This window comes from Camelus ferus, chromosome 2 (genome assembly GCF_009834535.1).
Source record: "Camelus ferus isolate YT-003-E chromosome 2, BCGSAC_Cfer_1.0, whole genome shotgun sequence".
Taxonomy (NCBI): Eukaryota; Metazoa; Chordata; class Mammalia; order Artiodactyla; family Camelidae; genus Camelus; species Camelus ferus.
In genome coordinates this window covers 38270411-38288566 of record NC_045697.1, presented here as the reverse complement: position 1 = coordinate 38288566, position 18156 = coordinate 38270411, and the positions used below count along the sequence as shown (strand labels likewise).

The 18156-nt window shown below is 37.0% G+C and overlaps 1 protein-coding gene across 1 annotated transcript; it reads right to left on the bottom strand.

Moving 5' to 3' along the window:
- Positions 1-2343: 2343 nt before the first annotated feature.
- On the bottom strand, positions 2344-16720 carry EXOC1L (exocyst complex component 1 like). Its single transcript, XM_014552937.2, has 3 exons — positions 16332-16720; positions 8004-8134; positions 2344-2688 (listed from the first exon to the last, which is right to left on the bottom strand). Exons 1-3 carry the CDS (start codon positions 16450-16452, stop codon positions 2422-2424), a joined length of 519 nt encoding a protein of 172 aa, XP_014408423.1. The 5' UTR covers positions 16453-16720; the 3' UTR covers positions 2344-2421.
- Positions 16721-18156: the final 1436 nt, after the last annotated feature.

The following is an 18156-nucleotide window of genomic DNA, read 5'->3' as shown; positions in this document are numbered from 1 at the left end:
TGAGAGGACCCGTTTTCCCATTTCCAATATAATGTTGTCAAAGTTTTGGATTTTTTCTAGTCTGATCCAAACAGGATCACACTGTATATTTAATTTAAATTTCTCTTATTATGGGCAAAGTTGAGCATCTTTTCATATATTTAAATGTCACTTGCAGTTCTTTTCCTATGAAATGTCTGTTCATATTTTTTACTAATTTTTCAGCAAACTACAGTTAGTCTTTTTAACTCCTCAATTTTAGGAGCACTCTGTATATGAAGGATATGTGCATTGTTATACAGCTTGCAGTTTTTTCCAGTTTGTCATTTGATTAGTTAGTTTTTTCATGCAAAGTCTTCTTATATTTATGTAGTTATATTACTCATTTTAATTGCTTCTGAATTTGAGTGATAGCTGAGTTTCCTCCAGTCTCAGTTTATAAAAATATTCACTCATGTTTTCTTCTAGGAGACTTAAGGTGGTCATTTTTCCTTTTTAACAGGTTTATTGATGTATAATGCACATACCATATAACTCACCCATTTAAGGTGTTCAGTTCAATGATTTTTAGCATGTTACATTGATATTTTTCAAAATTATGGTATTATATCTGTAACATTAAATTTGCCATTGAAAAATGTACAATTCAGCAGCATTAATTATATTCACAGTGTTGTGCAATCATCACCACCATCTATTTCCAAAACTTTTTCATCATCCCGAACAGGAATTCTAACAGTTCAGCAATAACTCCCCATTCCTTCCTCCTCCCAGTCCCTGGTAACCTCTAATCTACCTTCTGCCTCATATTTTGTCTATTCTAGATATTTCATATAAGTGGAATCATACAATATTTGTCCTTTTGTATCTGGCTTATTCCACTTAGCATATTTTCAATGTTCAGCCGTGTTGTAGCTTGTATCAAAACTTCATTGCTTTTTATAGCAGAATAATATTCCACTGTATGGATATACCACATTTTATTTATCCATTCATCTGTTGATGGACACTTGGGTTATTTCCATCTTTGGCACACAATATCCACAACAGTGGATAATGCTGTGATGAACATTGGTGTCCAAACACCTATTCAAGTCCCTGCTTTCTGTTTCTTTGTGTATATCTAGGAATGGAATTGCTAGGTCTTTGGGTAATTCTGTATTTAGCTTTTTGAGGAAGAAAGCTTTTCTGCAGTGTTTTCCATGGTGGCTATACCGTTTTACTTTCCCACAAGCAATGTATGAGGATTCCAATTTCTCCACATCTTTGCCAACACTTGTTTTTTTTTGTGTGTGTGTTTTAAAATAACCAACCTAGTAGTTGAGAAGTGGTATCTCCTTTTGGTTCTGATTTGCGTTTCTCTACTGATTAATGATGTTTGAGCGCCTTTTCTTGCGCTTATTGTATATATTCTTTGTCTATTCAGGTTTCTTGTCTATGTTTTAATTGGGTCTTTTTGTTACTGAGTTGTAGGAGATCTTTATATTAAACCTTGTCAAATATACAATTTGCAAGTATTTTCTTTCATTCTTTAATTTTTTTTCACTTTCTTGATATTATTCTTTGATGCTTTTTCTTTTGTTTTTCATGCTTTTGATATCATAAAAATCCATTGCCAAATCCAAGGTCCTGAAGATTTACCCCTCCATTTTCTTCCAGGAGTTTTATGGTTTCATGTTTTACATCCATTCTTTAATCCATTTTAAGTATTTTTATGTATGGCGTAAGATGGGGGTCGAGTTTCATTCTTTTGCATGTAGATATCCAGGTGTCCCAGTACCATTTGTTGAAGAGATTATTCTTTCCCCTTTGAATGAACTTGGCACCCTTGTCAAAAATCAACTAACCATAGATGTATGGATTGATTTCTGGACTCTCAATTTTATTCCGTTTGTTTATATGTCTATCTTTATGCTTTGATTACTACAGCTTTGTAGTAAGTTTTGAAATTGGGAGGTGTGAGTCCTTCAACTTTGTAATTCTTTTTCAAGATTGTTTGCCTATGTAGGGCCCCTTATAACTCCATATGAATTTGAGGATTGACTTTTCCTTTCTGCAAAAAAAAGCCATTGGAATTTTATAGGGATTACGTTGGTCTGCAGATTGCTTTGGGTAGTATTGACATCTTGACAATATTAAATCTTCCTATCCATGAACACAGGATGTATTTCCATTTATTTAGGCCTTTCAAAGTACTTCATGGTACTTTTTAGTAGAATACTAATTTAGGCAAAATCATCCAAAGTTACCAAAGAACGCATAGGGAAGTGTCCCAGATACTGAATGATTGTGTTAAAATATTTCACTGCAACTAACAAAGCATTACTTTATTTTCATGTAAGTAATAGTCACTGATGAAGGGAAAAAACAAAGTCATGACTATCAATATTTATATAGGGAACTATTTTCACAGAATACTGATGAAGGAACAGGTGTACATGTTCAGAGCGGCAGGGGACACAGGGACAAGCACACTAGATTGAAAGCATAAAAGCATATTCTCATAAGGACCAAGCAATCCTTGTTGTTGGAGGACCAAATGGAATCATCATTAATGTAAGTAGAATCAAAGTTCACAATCTGTAAGTCTTTCTTAAGATATGCATGATTCAGCTTGTTTACAGTTCGAGCAAAGGCATATTTAGAGGCACAACTATATGCTTCCAAACTGTACACTTTCTTGAAGTGCAGATCAAAAAATGGATTGTCCTAGAAGAGAAAAAGAGACATAATTTTGTTTGTAGCCAGGAACGTAGCTTGATCTCCTGGATTCTCTCATATTCTCTGATGTATGCTTATTAATTATGAAGTCTCAGTAAAAAACGTATTTCCAAAATCTACAAATGAGCTTTCCAAAGCTACCTGCTTCAAATATATTGCTTCTAAAAAGAACAAATAAGAAAGATTATTTTTGACGCATTTGTGATTTTTCAATTATGCAAATAAAACATGAGTCAGAATGTGCAGTTATCAAGTCTTCCTAGGCTAGTGACTTTGAGAGGATGGGTGGGGATGGAAAAAAAGAATAAACCCACTTACAGAATTCCACAAGGGAGAAAGGGGTTCTCTTTTTCTCTACTAGGAGGTCAGTCCCTTGTGCTATTTCAGTGGTAGAAAGGGGATATATAGAATAGCTAATTAGCCTTTGGCATATAACAGATCACCAACTTGCTGGCTTTGAAGTTAATAGCAAGGAATTACTTTTAAAATTAATGGCAAGGATCATTAAAATTACTAAAGACTGACTCTTCCTGGATTGCTCTAGGCTCTATAATTCTAGTGGAGATGTTTCAGGGAAAAAGTAGGCATCAAATCTGATCTAGGTCCTACATGTTAAAATAATAATAATTGCCAGTTACTAATAGCAGTAACAACAATATCTTGCATTTAAAAAGTGCTTTTCAGTTTACAAAATGCTTTCACAGTCATTATCTGCCTAACTCTTAACTCTCCTTGAGGGCAGAGGTTTTGAATTATTTATTTTTTGTGTTCCTGCTGCTTATCCATGGCAACTACTGAGTTCTCAACAAATGTGTGTTGAAGTGATCTGAAGTAGTCCTATAAAAAGAGAAATAGAGGTAAACATTGCCCTAAATGACAAGGAGGTAGAGAGAGACCAAACCAAACAAGTGTATTAATAATTTGTTACCATGTGGTGTCTAAAGATCATATACAAACAACTTGTGCACTTGCCGTTTCTTTTAAGTAGGAAAATTCTTACAAGAGACAGGAAAAAGAACATGGGTTTCGATGTCAGACAACCATTTTGACTCTTACGTAACCATGGGCAAGGTACTTACCTGATCTGACTCTCCCTTTTTAGGCAGGGTTGCTATGAAGTTTACTTGAGATTAATCATATAAACTGTGACATTACTATGGAGCTTAAGAAATGATAGTTCCCTTTTCCCAAATCTGCCCCCAAGATTGTGATACTGGTGTTAATACCACCTTGCTTTATACTATTAAATTTTTTTAAAAAACAAAACAACATTTAAAAAAAAGAATATACAAAGGTTATGTGATTTTAAGCGCAGTGTTCGCCTAGTCACACCTCGTGAAATTTTTCCTAGCTGTCGTAATTGCAGATGGAAAGACACTTCTGCAGAGAATCTCAGCAAAAGGAAATCACATCCATTCCATCACCAGATACTAATCAGGCACCTTATGTAGTTTCCTCACTGAAACATTTGCTCCTTATCATGTGGAAAATATCCTTTATATGTTTGAGAGGATTAATTTTTTTCCATTAGCCTAATAATTGAAGCTTAATCAGGAATAAACATAGAATACAAGTCCATCCCTCTCTCCCTTCCTTCCCTCTTTCTTTCTCTCCCCTTTCTTCTCTCTTTCTTTTGATAGAATCTTAGAGCTAAAAAGGAATCGCACAGTTCATTCAGTAATCTCTTGTTTATATACATGATTAAAATATAATATAATATAATATAATATAATATAATATAATATAATAGTGAATAATAGTTTCCAGAGAGGTGAAGGCCAGGTCACACATGTAGTTACTGGCAGAGCCAAGACAAGAACCAGGATCTCAATCAGCCCAACCCCTTTTTTTGCTACATCATCCTCTCTCTCATTACACCACATCAGTCTCCAAATCCCCAGTCATTTTGATTTCTGCTTTATAAATTGACTTCAATTTCAATTCCATTCCATTTTAAGGTTGACAACTTTCTGGCTTGAAATAGCTCTGTTTAAAACTGTATTGTTGCTATTGAGAAAAATATAATAAATGCTGACTCCTGAGGATTCAATTCCAAGGGGGGAGGAGAAGTGGAAATTCCCAAAACAACTGAAATATTTTTACTTCATCCACAGAAGAGAAATATTTTAAAGGAATTACTCTTTGGATATTATAGGTTTTCTTCTGGCCGTTTAATATTTTAGGTCCTAAAGTGATGAGAAAAATAGAAATACTAAATTTCTCTCTTGTATCTAGTTCACTGTCAAAGGTAATGATCTTCAAATAGGAGAGGGAAAAAACAACAACATAGAAATGGAATTAAAGGCAAGAAAGGTGAAGAGAAAGTAAAGCAGAGCTAGCTGCTTCCAATGAATCTGTTGATTGATTAATTCATCCCCCAGCACTGACCAAATGCATAAAAATAATTATGACATCAGTAATATTTGAGAACTTGAGAGAAAAAATAAGAAAGTGATCAGAAAAGAAGGTGGGGATGGTTAATTCCTGAAACTACAGATTAGTGAACTTGACATTGATTTCTGGTAAAATTCAATGCAGTATAGAAATTTTGGCAAATACATAAAAGTATATAGACGAAAGTAATTTCAAAATTTGTCATCCTATTACACAGAGCTAATTATTGTCAAAGTAGTGATTTGTTTCATGTATACATATACACATACATATACCTATATATATTTTTGTATTAAAATATAAGGTTCAGATTTCAATTTTCATACTATGATAGACTAAATATGCAGAATGAGATAATATTATGGAAAAGTTTTGTATTTGGCTGACTTTAAAAAAACATATTAAATGGTGAACAATTGTGTTCTAAGCTATCTTTGGGAAACATGATTTTTAATAGCTATGTAATGTTCCAGCATACTGACATGCAAAAACATATTTAATTATTTCCTAAGTGTTGAACATTTAGGTAGAATGTATTGAAAAATGCTGTGATTACTTAGGAAAGAAAGCAATAAAATCCAGCATGCTTTCACTAAGAAGTCATGCCAAACACACAAGATTTTAAAAATAGGATTCGTAGGTGATAAGGCAATAGCAGATAACATATACTGATTTATATGAAAATGAATATATGTATGTATATGCATGACTGGGACATTGTGCTGTACACCAGAAATTGACACATTATAACTGACAGTACTTCAATTTAAAAAAATAAACATGTACTGATTTCATTAAAGATCTTAAGGGCAACATTTAGATATTCAGACTAGATAATTAAATAAGGCAGAATTAAGTGCTAGTGTCTGTCTAACGTACCATTGTATCCTCAGAGCCTACCATGGTATACTGTAAATTCTCAGTGCATGACTGAGTATATGAAATTGTAGAGATGGCAAATGACCAGTCCAAAGAAGACAAATGAAGAGATTTCAAGGTAAAGTCTAGCTCCATCACTAAATAGTTATTTGACTTCCAGCAAGTCAGTTAGTCTCTTTATGTCTCATTTTCCTCATCTGTAAATCAGGAGTAATAATAGAGTCTAATTCTTGGGTTTTTGTGATCAATTATGTGAAATTATATATGGAAAGAGCTTTGCCTGGTTCCTGGCACCTGATAAGGGTTTACTAAGTATGAGATGGTAGCAGGTAGTAGTAGTAGTAGTAATAGTAGTAGTGCTGTTAATCTATCCGTTACCTAGAGGTATGCACTTAGCCCTGCCTCTTCATCATTTTTATTATTGACTTGAATAAAGTCTTAAATGTTGTGCTCATTTACTCTGTGTCATACTACAGTGAATATTAAAAACTCAAAATATTAAAAGATTTGATAGGTGGGAACAACAGGCCAAACTAAAAATATGGCATTAGGAGGATAAGGATAAATGAGTTTAAGTTCTAACTCATCCGACAATAACAGAAATATTTACTGAGTGCCTAAAATCTATCAGGCAGAAGACTACACTAAAAGGTGAAAGGTCATCATTGCTGTTTACTAGGAGCTTTCCATTCAGGGGGGAGACAGAGTAAGCCAATTACTGCAGTTTGTTGGACTGTTTTTATCCACAATGCAGTGGGGTTATAGGACAGGGGGACATGAGTAGGACTTTATCCCACAGGGAATCTGGGAATGGGTTGAGGGATAGAGGTGATTGGGCATTTTAAGCCCCAAGAATCAGTAGTCAAACACTGTGGATATATAAGTTTAAGGAGGAATGACCAGAGATAAAGGGGCCAGATCATCAGGGGCCTTTATTGAGATTTTATTCTATATACATAGAAGGAGTGGCAGACCAGGTTAAATGGTAATTCATGACCCAAAGACCTGAGGTCTCAGTTAAGGGTTTAATAGAAATAAGGAATCTGGGTCAACGAAATACAAACTGGTCACACTAATTCTAATGTATTGTATTTAATTCTGGAAAAACTGGAGCATTCCAGAGGACAGGAAATAGCATGGTAAAGGGTGTTGAGGCAATGTCATGGGAAAAAATAACAACAGTGCTATTACCTCTTAGTGTTTGTGTTTTCCTGTCATATTATCTTATTTAATCTGCATATGAATGTTATTTAAAGAGTGAAATGGATATATTGACCCTAGAAAATAGAAAACTTGAGGGAACATTATAATCATCTTCAAATTTTGGAAAGGTTGCTACATGAAAGGAGGGTTGGATTTGTTCTGGTTGCTCCAAATGGCAACACTAGGACTGATGGGAAGCTGTTAGAGTGAAGCAGATTTTGGTTAAAGGTAAGAAGGAAATGTGAAAATAAAGAATGGTAATTCAGAGAAGGAATGGAGTTCCTCGTAGTGAATTCCCTCCATCAGTAGAAGAGTTCAAAGGGAGACTGGAAAAACCACTTTCAAGTGGTCACATGAGAAATTCAAGTACACCCTCTTTTCTCTCTTTCAGCACTAAGGTTGTAGGACTTCCAAGAGTTACTGATCCTTCTGGAGGATCAGGTGGCTGACCAACTGCAAAATTTGAAGATGAGAGAAGGAATCCCCAAAACTTATGGAGGAAATCAGAGTGAGGAGAGAGTAGTGGTGGTGGGAGCATCATATATTTAAAGTTGCAGAACTGACTGGAAGATTGTGTTTAACCTGTTAAGAAGCCCTTGGGAAAGATGCTTTTAAGTCTAATAGGCAAAATCCAGATTTAAACTTATAAAAACAAAACAAAACAAAAAAAAAACAGTAGATCATCCCAGTAGGTTCAGCCATACCACTTAAGAACCATATGTCATCTTAACACTTAATACATGCCAAAAATATATGAAGTAGGATATTGAACATAAAGATCTCCAGCATATTGATTCCACATCTCCCTTACAAAACATAACACTTACTGTATCTGCTTCTTTTCCATCAATCATCTGTAGATCGTTCAAAGACCACTTTTTTGTTACTTCATATTTTTCATCTAAACCTATTCTGTAGTGTTTCACCATAATTATTTTTACTTCTTTATTTTTGGTCACTGTAGGATAGAAAAACACTTAGTTTACATAGACTCTTAGAAGATAATAAATTATTCATCAACCCATACTTTTCAGTATTTATGTACTTTCTTCTTGTATAATGAGCTTGAACATACCTTATATCTGCACCCCAGTTATGAACCCTGATGTATCTGAGCCTTCATAAGCATTCCGTCAAATTTCCCTCAAACTTGCTCAGTGTGTTAACATTATTTTTGCTACAGTTGTGGTTACACCCTGCCACAGTAATGCCTGTCAGGTACAATACCAAGCTATGTGCTTTCAGCTGTGAGCTTTGTGGTGGAGAATGGGGTTCAACTCAGGGCAGGAAATGAGAGGCTTAGCATTAGCATACAGTCAGTGCCAAAGTGTTTACCAGAACAAGTTGGAATTTTAATTTATGACAATATAAGAAAATGAGGTCAGGAAAGTAAAAAGTTCTGCTCACACAGCAACCTGCTGTTGAAGAGTGACCATGCAGATACTACTGTTAGATTTTTGTTGTAGAAGTGCTTGCAACACAGCTACTGTTGACCTATTTGGTATTGTTTGAAAATTTTACACCTCTTTAATGTGTCTCCAAAATCCTAGTGTTCAAAAGGGTATCCACTATTCTCCTGATAGAATTATTACAAATGCCACAGAGGGTACAAGTATGAGACAAGGCCCCTCTAGAAACTTATGGCTTTGTTGAAGAGCAAAGGCTAACACACATACATCACATACGATATATATTATAAGGGTATACAGGTATGTTATAATGAAGTGGCAGTGGGAATTGAATATCTTAAATTTCTTTCAAGATGGGTGATGTCACTTAGAAAGTTGCAAGCTGGTTCTGTCTTCTAAGAGGGAGGCTGGAATTTGTCTTTGAGGAAGGTTCTCTTTTGGTTTTGGAAAGTACCACTTTGGCATGCTCTCCTACTTAAGAAGATATAAAACAATATATTACAATATAATCATAGTAGTAGATAAGCAATGTGGAGCAGACACTATGTTCAACAGGAGTTCGGAGAAGAGAAGGGACTGGAATAGTTAAGGAAGGAATTATGAGAAAAGTAGAATTGGAGCTAGAACTTTAAATTTAGTCCAGTTAGAAAGTCAGGGATGATACTAAAGGCATTCCAGGTGAAGGACACGATGAAAGGAGGGGACAATAGACACTGAACTTCACCAGGCAGAAATAGAGAGTGGACTACATAGATTGGTTGGTGTTAGGACATGGTGGGCAATAAGATTAACCAGGTTGAGAAGGTTGTGAAAATGATTTGAAAAATGATGGAAACCACTGCAGATGTTTGATGTCTGAATCCCGCCTCTAGTGGAAGGGATGGGAGGCTGGCCTGGAGAGTGAGGGCTCCTGAGTTGGGACTGGTGAGGGGAGTAATTATCTGCTGAAAGTACAGGCGGTACTGAAATTCAGGCAACCAGTTGAGCTTAGAGTTCATAATGGAGCTGAGTTCAGTCTCCTAGGGAAGGAATTCTGAGCAGGTTGACAAATCTAAGAAGAGGGCACTGTGTCCAGAGTTTAGTTAAGACTCAACGAGTCATACACATTAAATAAATCTCTTTCCTCCTTGAGCAGGAGACTAATACTGTGGCACCTTGTAAAAGGAGTAGTTTTCTGGAATCAGTGATGCCCAGGATATACTGAAGAGGAAAAGAAAAAGGAACTGGAGGTCCCTAGAAGAGGCAGGATGTCTTAGTGGGCTCTGGCATTAGACAGTCTGGATTCAAATCATGACATTATTTCTTGTGGTGCAGTCTGAGTAAATTACTCAATCTCGAGAGAGATTAAACCTTAGTTTTCTCATTTTGTAAAGTGGACATCAGGGTGATACAAACTTACAGTGTATAAAGATGAAAGATGAAGTATATAAGTGCCTTAGGATAGTGCCTGGTTTATAGTAATTGTTCATCTTGTTGTTGTTGTTGTTTCATGAGGCTGTTCTTGTAATCCAGGCATAGGATGTGGGCAACAGAAATAGAAGTGGCAAATCTATGTAAGATTTCAAACAAGGCATGGACAACACTGAAGGGAAATAACTCTAGACAGAAACCCAAACTAGGGAAGTATGGAGGCTGAGCTGGTTGGGTGGAATGGTGAGTGTGGTTTTTGATATACAGAAGAGGTGTCCATAAATTATCTCAGAAGAGAAGGAGATGGAAGTTTATAGTTTAGGAATGGAGATACAGACTTGGAATTTTTCTGTGTAGACAGGTTTCCAAGACTAGGTTTATAGGGAAAAGAGGAGAAGAAAGAGGTGAGACAGAGTGGAGAAGAAGACGATGCCAGCAGCGATGTCTGAGAAGATGCCATCAGAAAAGAGACAAGCCTCCAGTGCAATGCCATAGAAATCAACGATTTCAAAGATTTGGAGACAATCTCCTGAAGTCACTTGGTTGGGTAAAAAGCAGAGCTCAGTTCTGGCACTGAATCTGACTTGGGGAAGATAATTGATTTCTTTCATGAGGGCAGTTTCTCTAGAATGGAAAGGGCAGAAGACAGCTTGTGGGGGGCTCCCTCATGTCCTAATGAACATTGGGTGTGTATGGCTTGCCAGTTGCTGGGCTGGGCAGGCTTTAGAAAAAGAAATAGGAAGAGACTAAAGGCTATCATTTGGATCACATACCCCAAGAATTTGGAAGAGGAGAGATTGCACATTTTGAGGACCGGAGGAATGACTGAGGCACATGTCCTGGAGGGGACCTAGTGTAGAAGATCTTATCCCTGGGTAAGAAAACTGGCTCAGAGTCTGTGAGTCTCCTGAAATTGTATGCAAAAGTTAGTGGGTTCCTATCCATGTATACTTCTCCAGCCCTTAAAGAGATCCATTTCCACTGGCCTAGATGTTAGCTTTGGGAAGAGGAAAGGAGAAAAGAAGCCATTAGGCTGGTGTGTTGAAGTGGATTGTGTTACACTTACTACAAAGATCTTGGAGGCAGTTCTTTCCACCAGGAGGCAGTTGTCTGTCCAGACAAAGGCTCTACCTCCGAACCAACTGATGATATTCTTGAACTGGCTAGCTGTCTCACTGGGTGCTGAGGAAGTGGGAGAGGGTGGGGATGTGGAGAAATAACTGAATACTGTATAAAAATGTGATTTGAAGCCAATTCCGCTGGCTCACTTACATGTTATGATAACCAACCAATTGACTGCAGACCCTTTTGTGTGAGGCCCTGTGCTAGGCACTGAAGAAAATGAATTCTCCCTATGACCCCATTCCTGCTCTCGCTGAGATTACAGAGAGTGGGGCTTCAGAAGGAAAATACATGATTACAGTGCAGTGAATGAGGCATAGACAGGCTATCATAGGAACGTGAAGAAGGAACATCTTCATCCCACTAGAGGTCAGAGAGAGCTTCTTGAAGGAGGTTATCTGAGTTGTAAAGGGCCGTGGGAGTTAGCAGAATGAAGAAAGGAATGGAGGGAGTTCTGGAACAGCGTGTGTACAAAAGCACGAAATACTTGAGTCTTTTGAGTCATTACAGGTATCTAGTATTGTTGGCATGAGGTGTAGGGGTGAATAGGTGGTGGGAAGCAGGGTAGGCAGAAGCTAGTTCCTGAAGGGTCTAGAATGCTAGGTTAAGGAATTCAAAGATCATCCTGAAAGCTATGGGTGTGAAGATTTATGGGGGCGGCGAGGAGGGTGTTGTCACTGAAGGACTTTAAGTAATTAGTAAATCTAAAGCTCAAGCTGAGCTTTAGATTTTAGAAAGTTTTCTTGGGCAATTCTGGAAAGGATGAATTGGAGGGAGGGAACAGAGAAAGATTAAGAAGGGGGGATCTACCAGTTATCAAGCTTTCTTACACGAATAGTTACTGTCTTACTAACAACAAACTAAGAAAGTAAAAAAGCTTGCTTTAAAAGTTAACCTTTTGATACAATGATGTAGCACAGAGACAGTACAGCCTCTTTAATTTGGCAAAACGTCTCCTCTGTAGCCAAGGGGTTCCAAGAACTGTCTTTAGCCAAGAGTCAAAGAAGTCTGCTCAGGCTGGAGTGGACCCAATCCCTAATTTCCATGCTTGAGCTCTGCTGCCAGCTAAAATTAAATGGCCATATCCACATTAATGCAGTGGCAAAGTGGGAACTTAGCACATTGTCTTAAAACAGAAATGTGTTTATATCGTCAAAATGTTACAGAGTTGGTTTCAGTAACATCAGATGTGCCATTATCCAATTATGATTTAGTGGCATCTATACACCCAAGGAATTTCAGAATGAACCTGCTCCAGTATTACTATTTCAGTTAGCAGTTTTCAGAATGACAGTCTTAACTTCATGTCCACCATTTTATTTTCACTGTGAATTTAAAAATAAACATTGTTGTCAATAACTGCCTCTGTTATTGTGGTAAAACAGCCACCATTATTCATGAGGCTAAGTGGAAAGGAGATTGGCCAATGGAACCAATATAATTTGGCAGAACAATGCTATTGTTGATTTCATCAAAAAAGTAACTTTCAAATACTTTTTCTAGAAATATTTTTATCAAAACAAATCTTTGGGCTGTATTAGGCATTATAGATTTAATGTTTGTGTCCCCTCCAAATTCCTACATTGAAGTCCTAACCCCCAAGATCACGGTGTTAGGAGGTGGGTCCTTGGGAGATGACTAGGTCATGAGGGCAGAGCCTTCATGAACAGGATTAGTGTCCTTATAAAGAGACTCCTGAGAGATACCTTGCCCTTACCTCCCTGAAAGGTTACAGGGAGAAAATGATGGTCTATGAGGAAGCAGATCCTCACCAGACACCATATCTGCAGGCCTGGTGTTCTTGGACTTCCAGCCTCCAGAACTGTGAGAAATAAATGGTTGTTTATAAGCCACTCAATTGCTAGTATTTTGTTTCTTTTTCTTGTTAACTTATTTAATCCTCTTACTGTTAACATTATAAATGATTTGACAAAATTATTCAAATCCATAGTTCACAGAGAAGTTCTTTTCTGGAATCAAAATGTAATATGTATAGAGAATTTATGCATACTATTTTTGTAATTCTAGCAAATGCCATTTATTTTCAAACTAATACCTATGAGTGGAGAATATTTTTCTAAAAAATGAGAATACTTAAAAAATAATCTGTATCTGAATATGTCTACAATTTTTATTTATAAAATATATAATACATAAACATATATGTTTACTGTGTATTTTATTATAAATATTTATTTACAGTATATACTAGTTATATATATGTTTACATGCATGTTTTCACAATAGATACATTCTTTTCTGTATATTTTAAGGACATAACCCTTCTTTTTACTTATTTGGGGTAGAATTTATTGTGTTTGTTTTTCTCCTAGTTAGGATTTAACAGGAGAGCACTAAGTTCAGATTAGGTGTTACTAGTTCCGTTCCAGAGAGGTCAACACTGAGACCAGAGTGTTGCCCCAGACTTCACAGCTGGCAGGAGGGCGAAGCAGAGTCATGTTTTACACCAGATCTGCCTGATTACTAGCATTCCAAGGTCTGTTTCACCACACCCTGCTACTTCCCATCCAATTATGACTGATGCTTTATATGCAATTTCAAGTCCTTCAGAGTTTCTTTAATTCATTTGCACTCTCACAGAATAAAGCTCCTCTATCCTTCATTAGAAGATGCTGCTTTTAACTGCCAGAGATAATGATGTTCTAGGTTAGGGGGAGCTAATTCCAAAGGGAAATGACCATACAAACCCTGTGGTGGGAGGTAACTGAGATGCCAGGAAATCCTCAGTTTAAATCCTAGCAAACTATAGAGAGGGAGATTGAATTTAGGAAGTATGCTTTTTGACACAAGCCAAGTAAGGTATCAAGGTAACAGTAAATCACAATCATCTGGTTGTGAGACCCCTGCAAAAGAGAGACTCTGATCAATAAATAGAAAGTTTAGCTTATTTAAACATATCTTCTTTAATTTGAAAAATGCATGATGATATTTAACTGCTCTAGACTCTTGATTCTCACAGATTTAGAGCTGGTGGATTGTAGGATATAAAGAGGAAATCATAACTACATGTCTGTCTACTCCCAGAAGGTGACCAACATTCAAAATCTGGAGTTACCTGCCTCAGCAACTGTGATGAGTCCTATCCATGGAGATTCTCTGAGTAAAGGGTGGTCAAAGATTTAGCTCTAGCAAGCATCACGCTGACTTTGTTTTAGATAACTGTTCTGTCTAAATGCATTTGAAGTGGTCATAAAGAGATGCTACTTTTGGGGAAAGTGCTCTCAAATTGACAGATGTGATATAGACGAGAGTCATGAAGTTAGTAAATGAACATGACTTACAAGGTTAACTTTTACCTGGAATATCACACTTTTGTCTTCTCTTCCTCACACCTGAGAGGACCTTGTTTTTTCCTTGCTTCTTACATGATAGTATCACTGAATGTTACTAATGGAAGCTATCACCTATTTTATTTGATCATTTTCCAGGTGAGAACATTGAACCCTAAGAGGTTGCCTTCACACATGCTAACAATGCAAACCCCTTGATCTTCTAATCCTAGTTAAAAGGATTCACGTCATTTATGAAGAAGACAGCAGCTGATCCCAGCCCACAGTGTCCTTCTCAGGACTTGAGGATACTGGGGAAAAAAAATCACATCCATTTCCCAAAATTTAATTCTAAGACCATTTCCCTCCCCCATGCCAGATAGAACAAGTTTAGTTAATTATATAGTTGGAGGGGGGCATTAAGATACATCTGGTAAGTTAGATGGAAATAAAAAAATGCCTGGTAAATACATACACATTATTGTAATTGTTTTACTTTTTATAAGGTTTTCTTTAAAAATACTTATACACTAATGTTACATGATGAGTAATTAGCTTTATCAAGTAGGATTACAATAGATATAAAATTATTAAGTTTTCATGTTGGAATAAGCATATCTCTAATATATTAAGTCAAAATACTTTAAGATACAGTAGTTTGAATATAATACAGTTGAAACTGTTTCACTTGACCTTTTCCCATAATTTGATTTCTTTCTTTTCTCTGGACTGTTTAAGTTTTTTACCTTGCTGATATGCCAAGCTCCACATTTTTATTTATATACCAAAATATACTAGGTAGAGTATTAGATAAATGTTACTATTCTTATTATTAAGTAAATATTAGTATACTTATTAGGAATTCCAGAATTTTAAAGAATTCTTAGCACTTTCTTTAAAGATGTTCTATTCCCCTCTACAGTACTCCCATTTGACAACTTTTGAAAGTTCTTCTAAGCAAATTACCAGGAAGGGAATTATAACAAGTTTTCTGAAGACGCTGAATGGTGTACCTTAAAAAGCAAAGTCTACAATGAAACCATAGTCTCTAAGCTTTTTCCTCCTAAGCCCCTGACAAGTATTAAAAAGTATAGATTGGGAAAAAGGAATGCTGAATATTAAATTCAATAATGGCACAACTTTTGAAATGCACAAGCATTTCTGTCTAAATTCCACACAAAAATTACAGGTAAGACAAACAATAATTAAGTGCAAAAGCCTATTCCTCACTTTTGGACAATTTTCACACATTTTCAAAACATAAGGGAAAATCCTCATTGTAGTTAAGTAGTTTAGAGAACATTTCCTTATCCTTAAACTTCCATCTCATGAACTAACTTCTGCCATTAAAACATTGTTTCTGTGAGCATACTGTGAGAAAGAATTTTTAAAAGATAATTTCTCTTTTCACAATAAGCCCCAGGAAGTCTAAATAAACGTCGGAAGAAAATCTAAGATCTATTTTTCTTTCCTAGCATGAAAAGAGAGAACCCTAGTTGTCCAGACGGGTTGGAAACAGAGCTGTACAGCTCAATTCTCCAATATGTTTAAAAATATACAGAAAGCTCTCTGTTGAATTTTTTAAAATGAGCTCTTACACAATAAAATTGCATGCCATGCAAGTGAATTAAATAAGAGACTGGGGACTAAATAATCAAATCAGGAAAAGTATATACCCAGTTTCATTTCTGAACAATTAATCTAAACATTCTTGACAATATTTTTTGCCTTTCATTTTAGCACCTAAAAAAAAACAATCCTGTCGATTCCTAAATGTTAATCTTGGTGTAGTTAAGATCCATTACAAGAAGATACATGTGCTGTTATTTGCATACGAAAAGAAACATCAAAAAACTGTCCCTCTATCACCCAAGCATCTTTGGGTTATTTACATTTTGGAATGATAACAGAAAGCACAGATTACCTGACACACAGAGATAATACCTGTCCTGGACCGAGACCTCTATTTCAATAAACTCGTACAGATTCTGCGAGAGTGGCTTGAACAGTTTCTTCTCCAAGTCCTCCTTTACCAATGATGACATTTCCTCCACTTCCACTTGGCCTGCGATCTTGGCTCCAGCTCACTCTTCCTCTCCTGCTCCCTAGATTTCTTGTTTTGGTCCGCAGCTCCTTGGTGAGTCCCGCCCACCTCCCAACCCTGACTCTTAACTTCTCATTCCTAGCCAGACCCAGGCTCCCGAGAGCACTCAGCGCGGTCAGACCCCTCACTGCGGTATCTGCCCAGTGACAGCAGCAGAGGCAGCAGCCAAAATACAGCAGCCGCACCAGCCCCACCGTCACTCTCCAGCATCCAGGCTCAAGGAGGCTGCTCTCTGGAGCTCTCCTGTGGTTTGTTGATGGGGAACATATTTATGAACACCAGCAAATACACTTGTGGAGTCACCTGGTTTCCCTAGTCTAGTAGCCTTTCCCCTATCGCATCACTCTGCAGAGGAAGACCACTACTTCAGCTTGATTCCATTATATAAATCAGCTGTCTGGCTCTATTGATTGGGATCATCTTCCATTAAGAACTTTGCTATCATCGGCAAGAGAAAAAGCATCTGTGCTTGTTCCTGACACTTCCAACAAGTCTCTTTCCCTCCTTTCTTTCCCCTCCTGCAGCTCATTCAGACCTTTGTTTCCATGAGAGTCAGCACCAACTCCTGGTCCAAATTACTTTTAAAATGAGCTCACTTTAGTGCTATTTCTTCCTTTACTCACAAAGAAAAATTTACTTGGTACCTACTAGGGCAAAGCATGTTTCTGGGAAGGTGAATTTCCTATCCTCAGGAAGCTAATAATCTGATAGGGATGAGTACACTAAATAATTATCATAAATGTTTAAAAGTCATAAATGGCACAAAAGAAAAGGAAATACAGAAAAGATATTTGTACCTGGAAAGTGTCAGAGACAGTGCTATGGGGGAGGATCTGGAGCTTGAAGGATGAGAGGCGAGCACGAAAGTGGAGGAGCCTATTCTGTGAAAGGAACGCTGTGAATGACAACGCTGATCAGTGAAGCACAGGGGGTGTTTGGGAGGACAGCATGTAGCCCAGTTTGCCTAAGTTTTAGAAGGTGTGCGAGTAAGTAAGAGAGAAAAGAGTGACTGTAAAGCAGGCAGCCAGTAGCATCTTTTGTGGCTCCTCTAAGAAAAATTAGTGGCATGTCTGCAGCTAGGCTGAATTGTGGGGATCCTGGGTGAGACATTTGCCTTTCTGAGCCTGTTTCCTTACCTGAAGAGTGATCTCTAGGTTCTTTTCCTACTTTAGTATCTCCTATTCTGTTTGTGATTCTGGGAATCTATTAGAATAATTTGGGTAAGAGGACCAGAGAACTAGTACTATGCTTTTGGGTATGGAAAATGGAGACGAGGAAATGAATGTAAGATGTATTTGGATGATAAAATGAATAAGCTGTGGCACCTAATTGGATGCGAAAGGCAGAAGGTGGAGTCAATATGACACAACTACTTTCCACTTTGATCCAGGGAATGTGTAAATGGGCTCACATCATAGGAGGTAGGTTTTCAGAGGACTATTTTCAGCTTTTACTTAAAAAATTTCCTGGGTGTTTTAGTCTTCCTACGGAGAAAAAAGACTGGGATAGAAAATCAGAACAACTCATCAGCAATACTGTCACTGAAATTTAATTAGATATTTGTTTAAGTGCTTCTTTGCTTTCTGTTTTTCTCCCCTCCTAGACTGTAAGTTTCATAAAGGCCGGAGCCATGTTTTTCCCGTCT

Excerpts from the sequence above, each read along its gene's own strand:
- EXOC1L (XM_014552937.2), bottom strand. The coding sequence starts at position 16,452 with ATGTCATCATTGGTAAAGGAGGACTTGGAGAAGAAACTGTTCAAGCCA. Across the intron at positions 8,135-16,331 it reads GTATTATCTCTGTGTGTCAG|TGACCAAAAATAAAGAAGTA; the intron begins GTAATCTGTGCT and ends TCTATCCTACAG. Across the intron at positions 2,689-8,003 it reads ATGGAAAAGAAGCAGATACA|GACAATCCATTTTTTGATCT; the intron begins GTAAGTGTTATG and ends TTTCTCTTCTAG.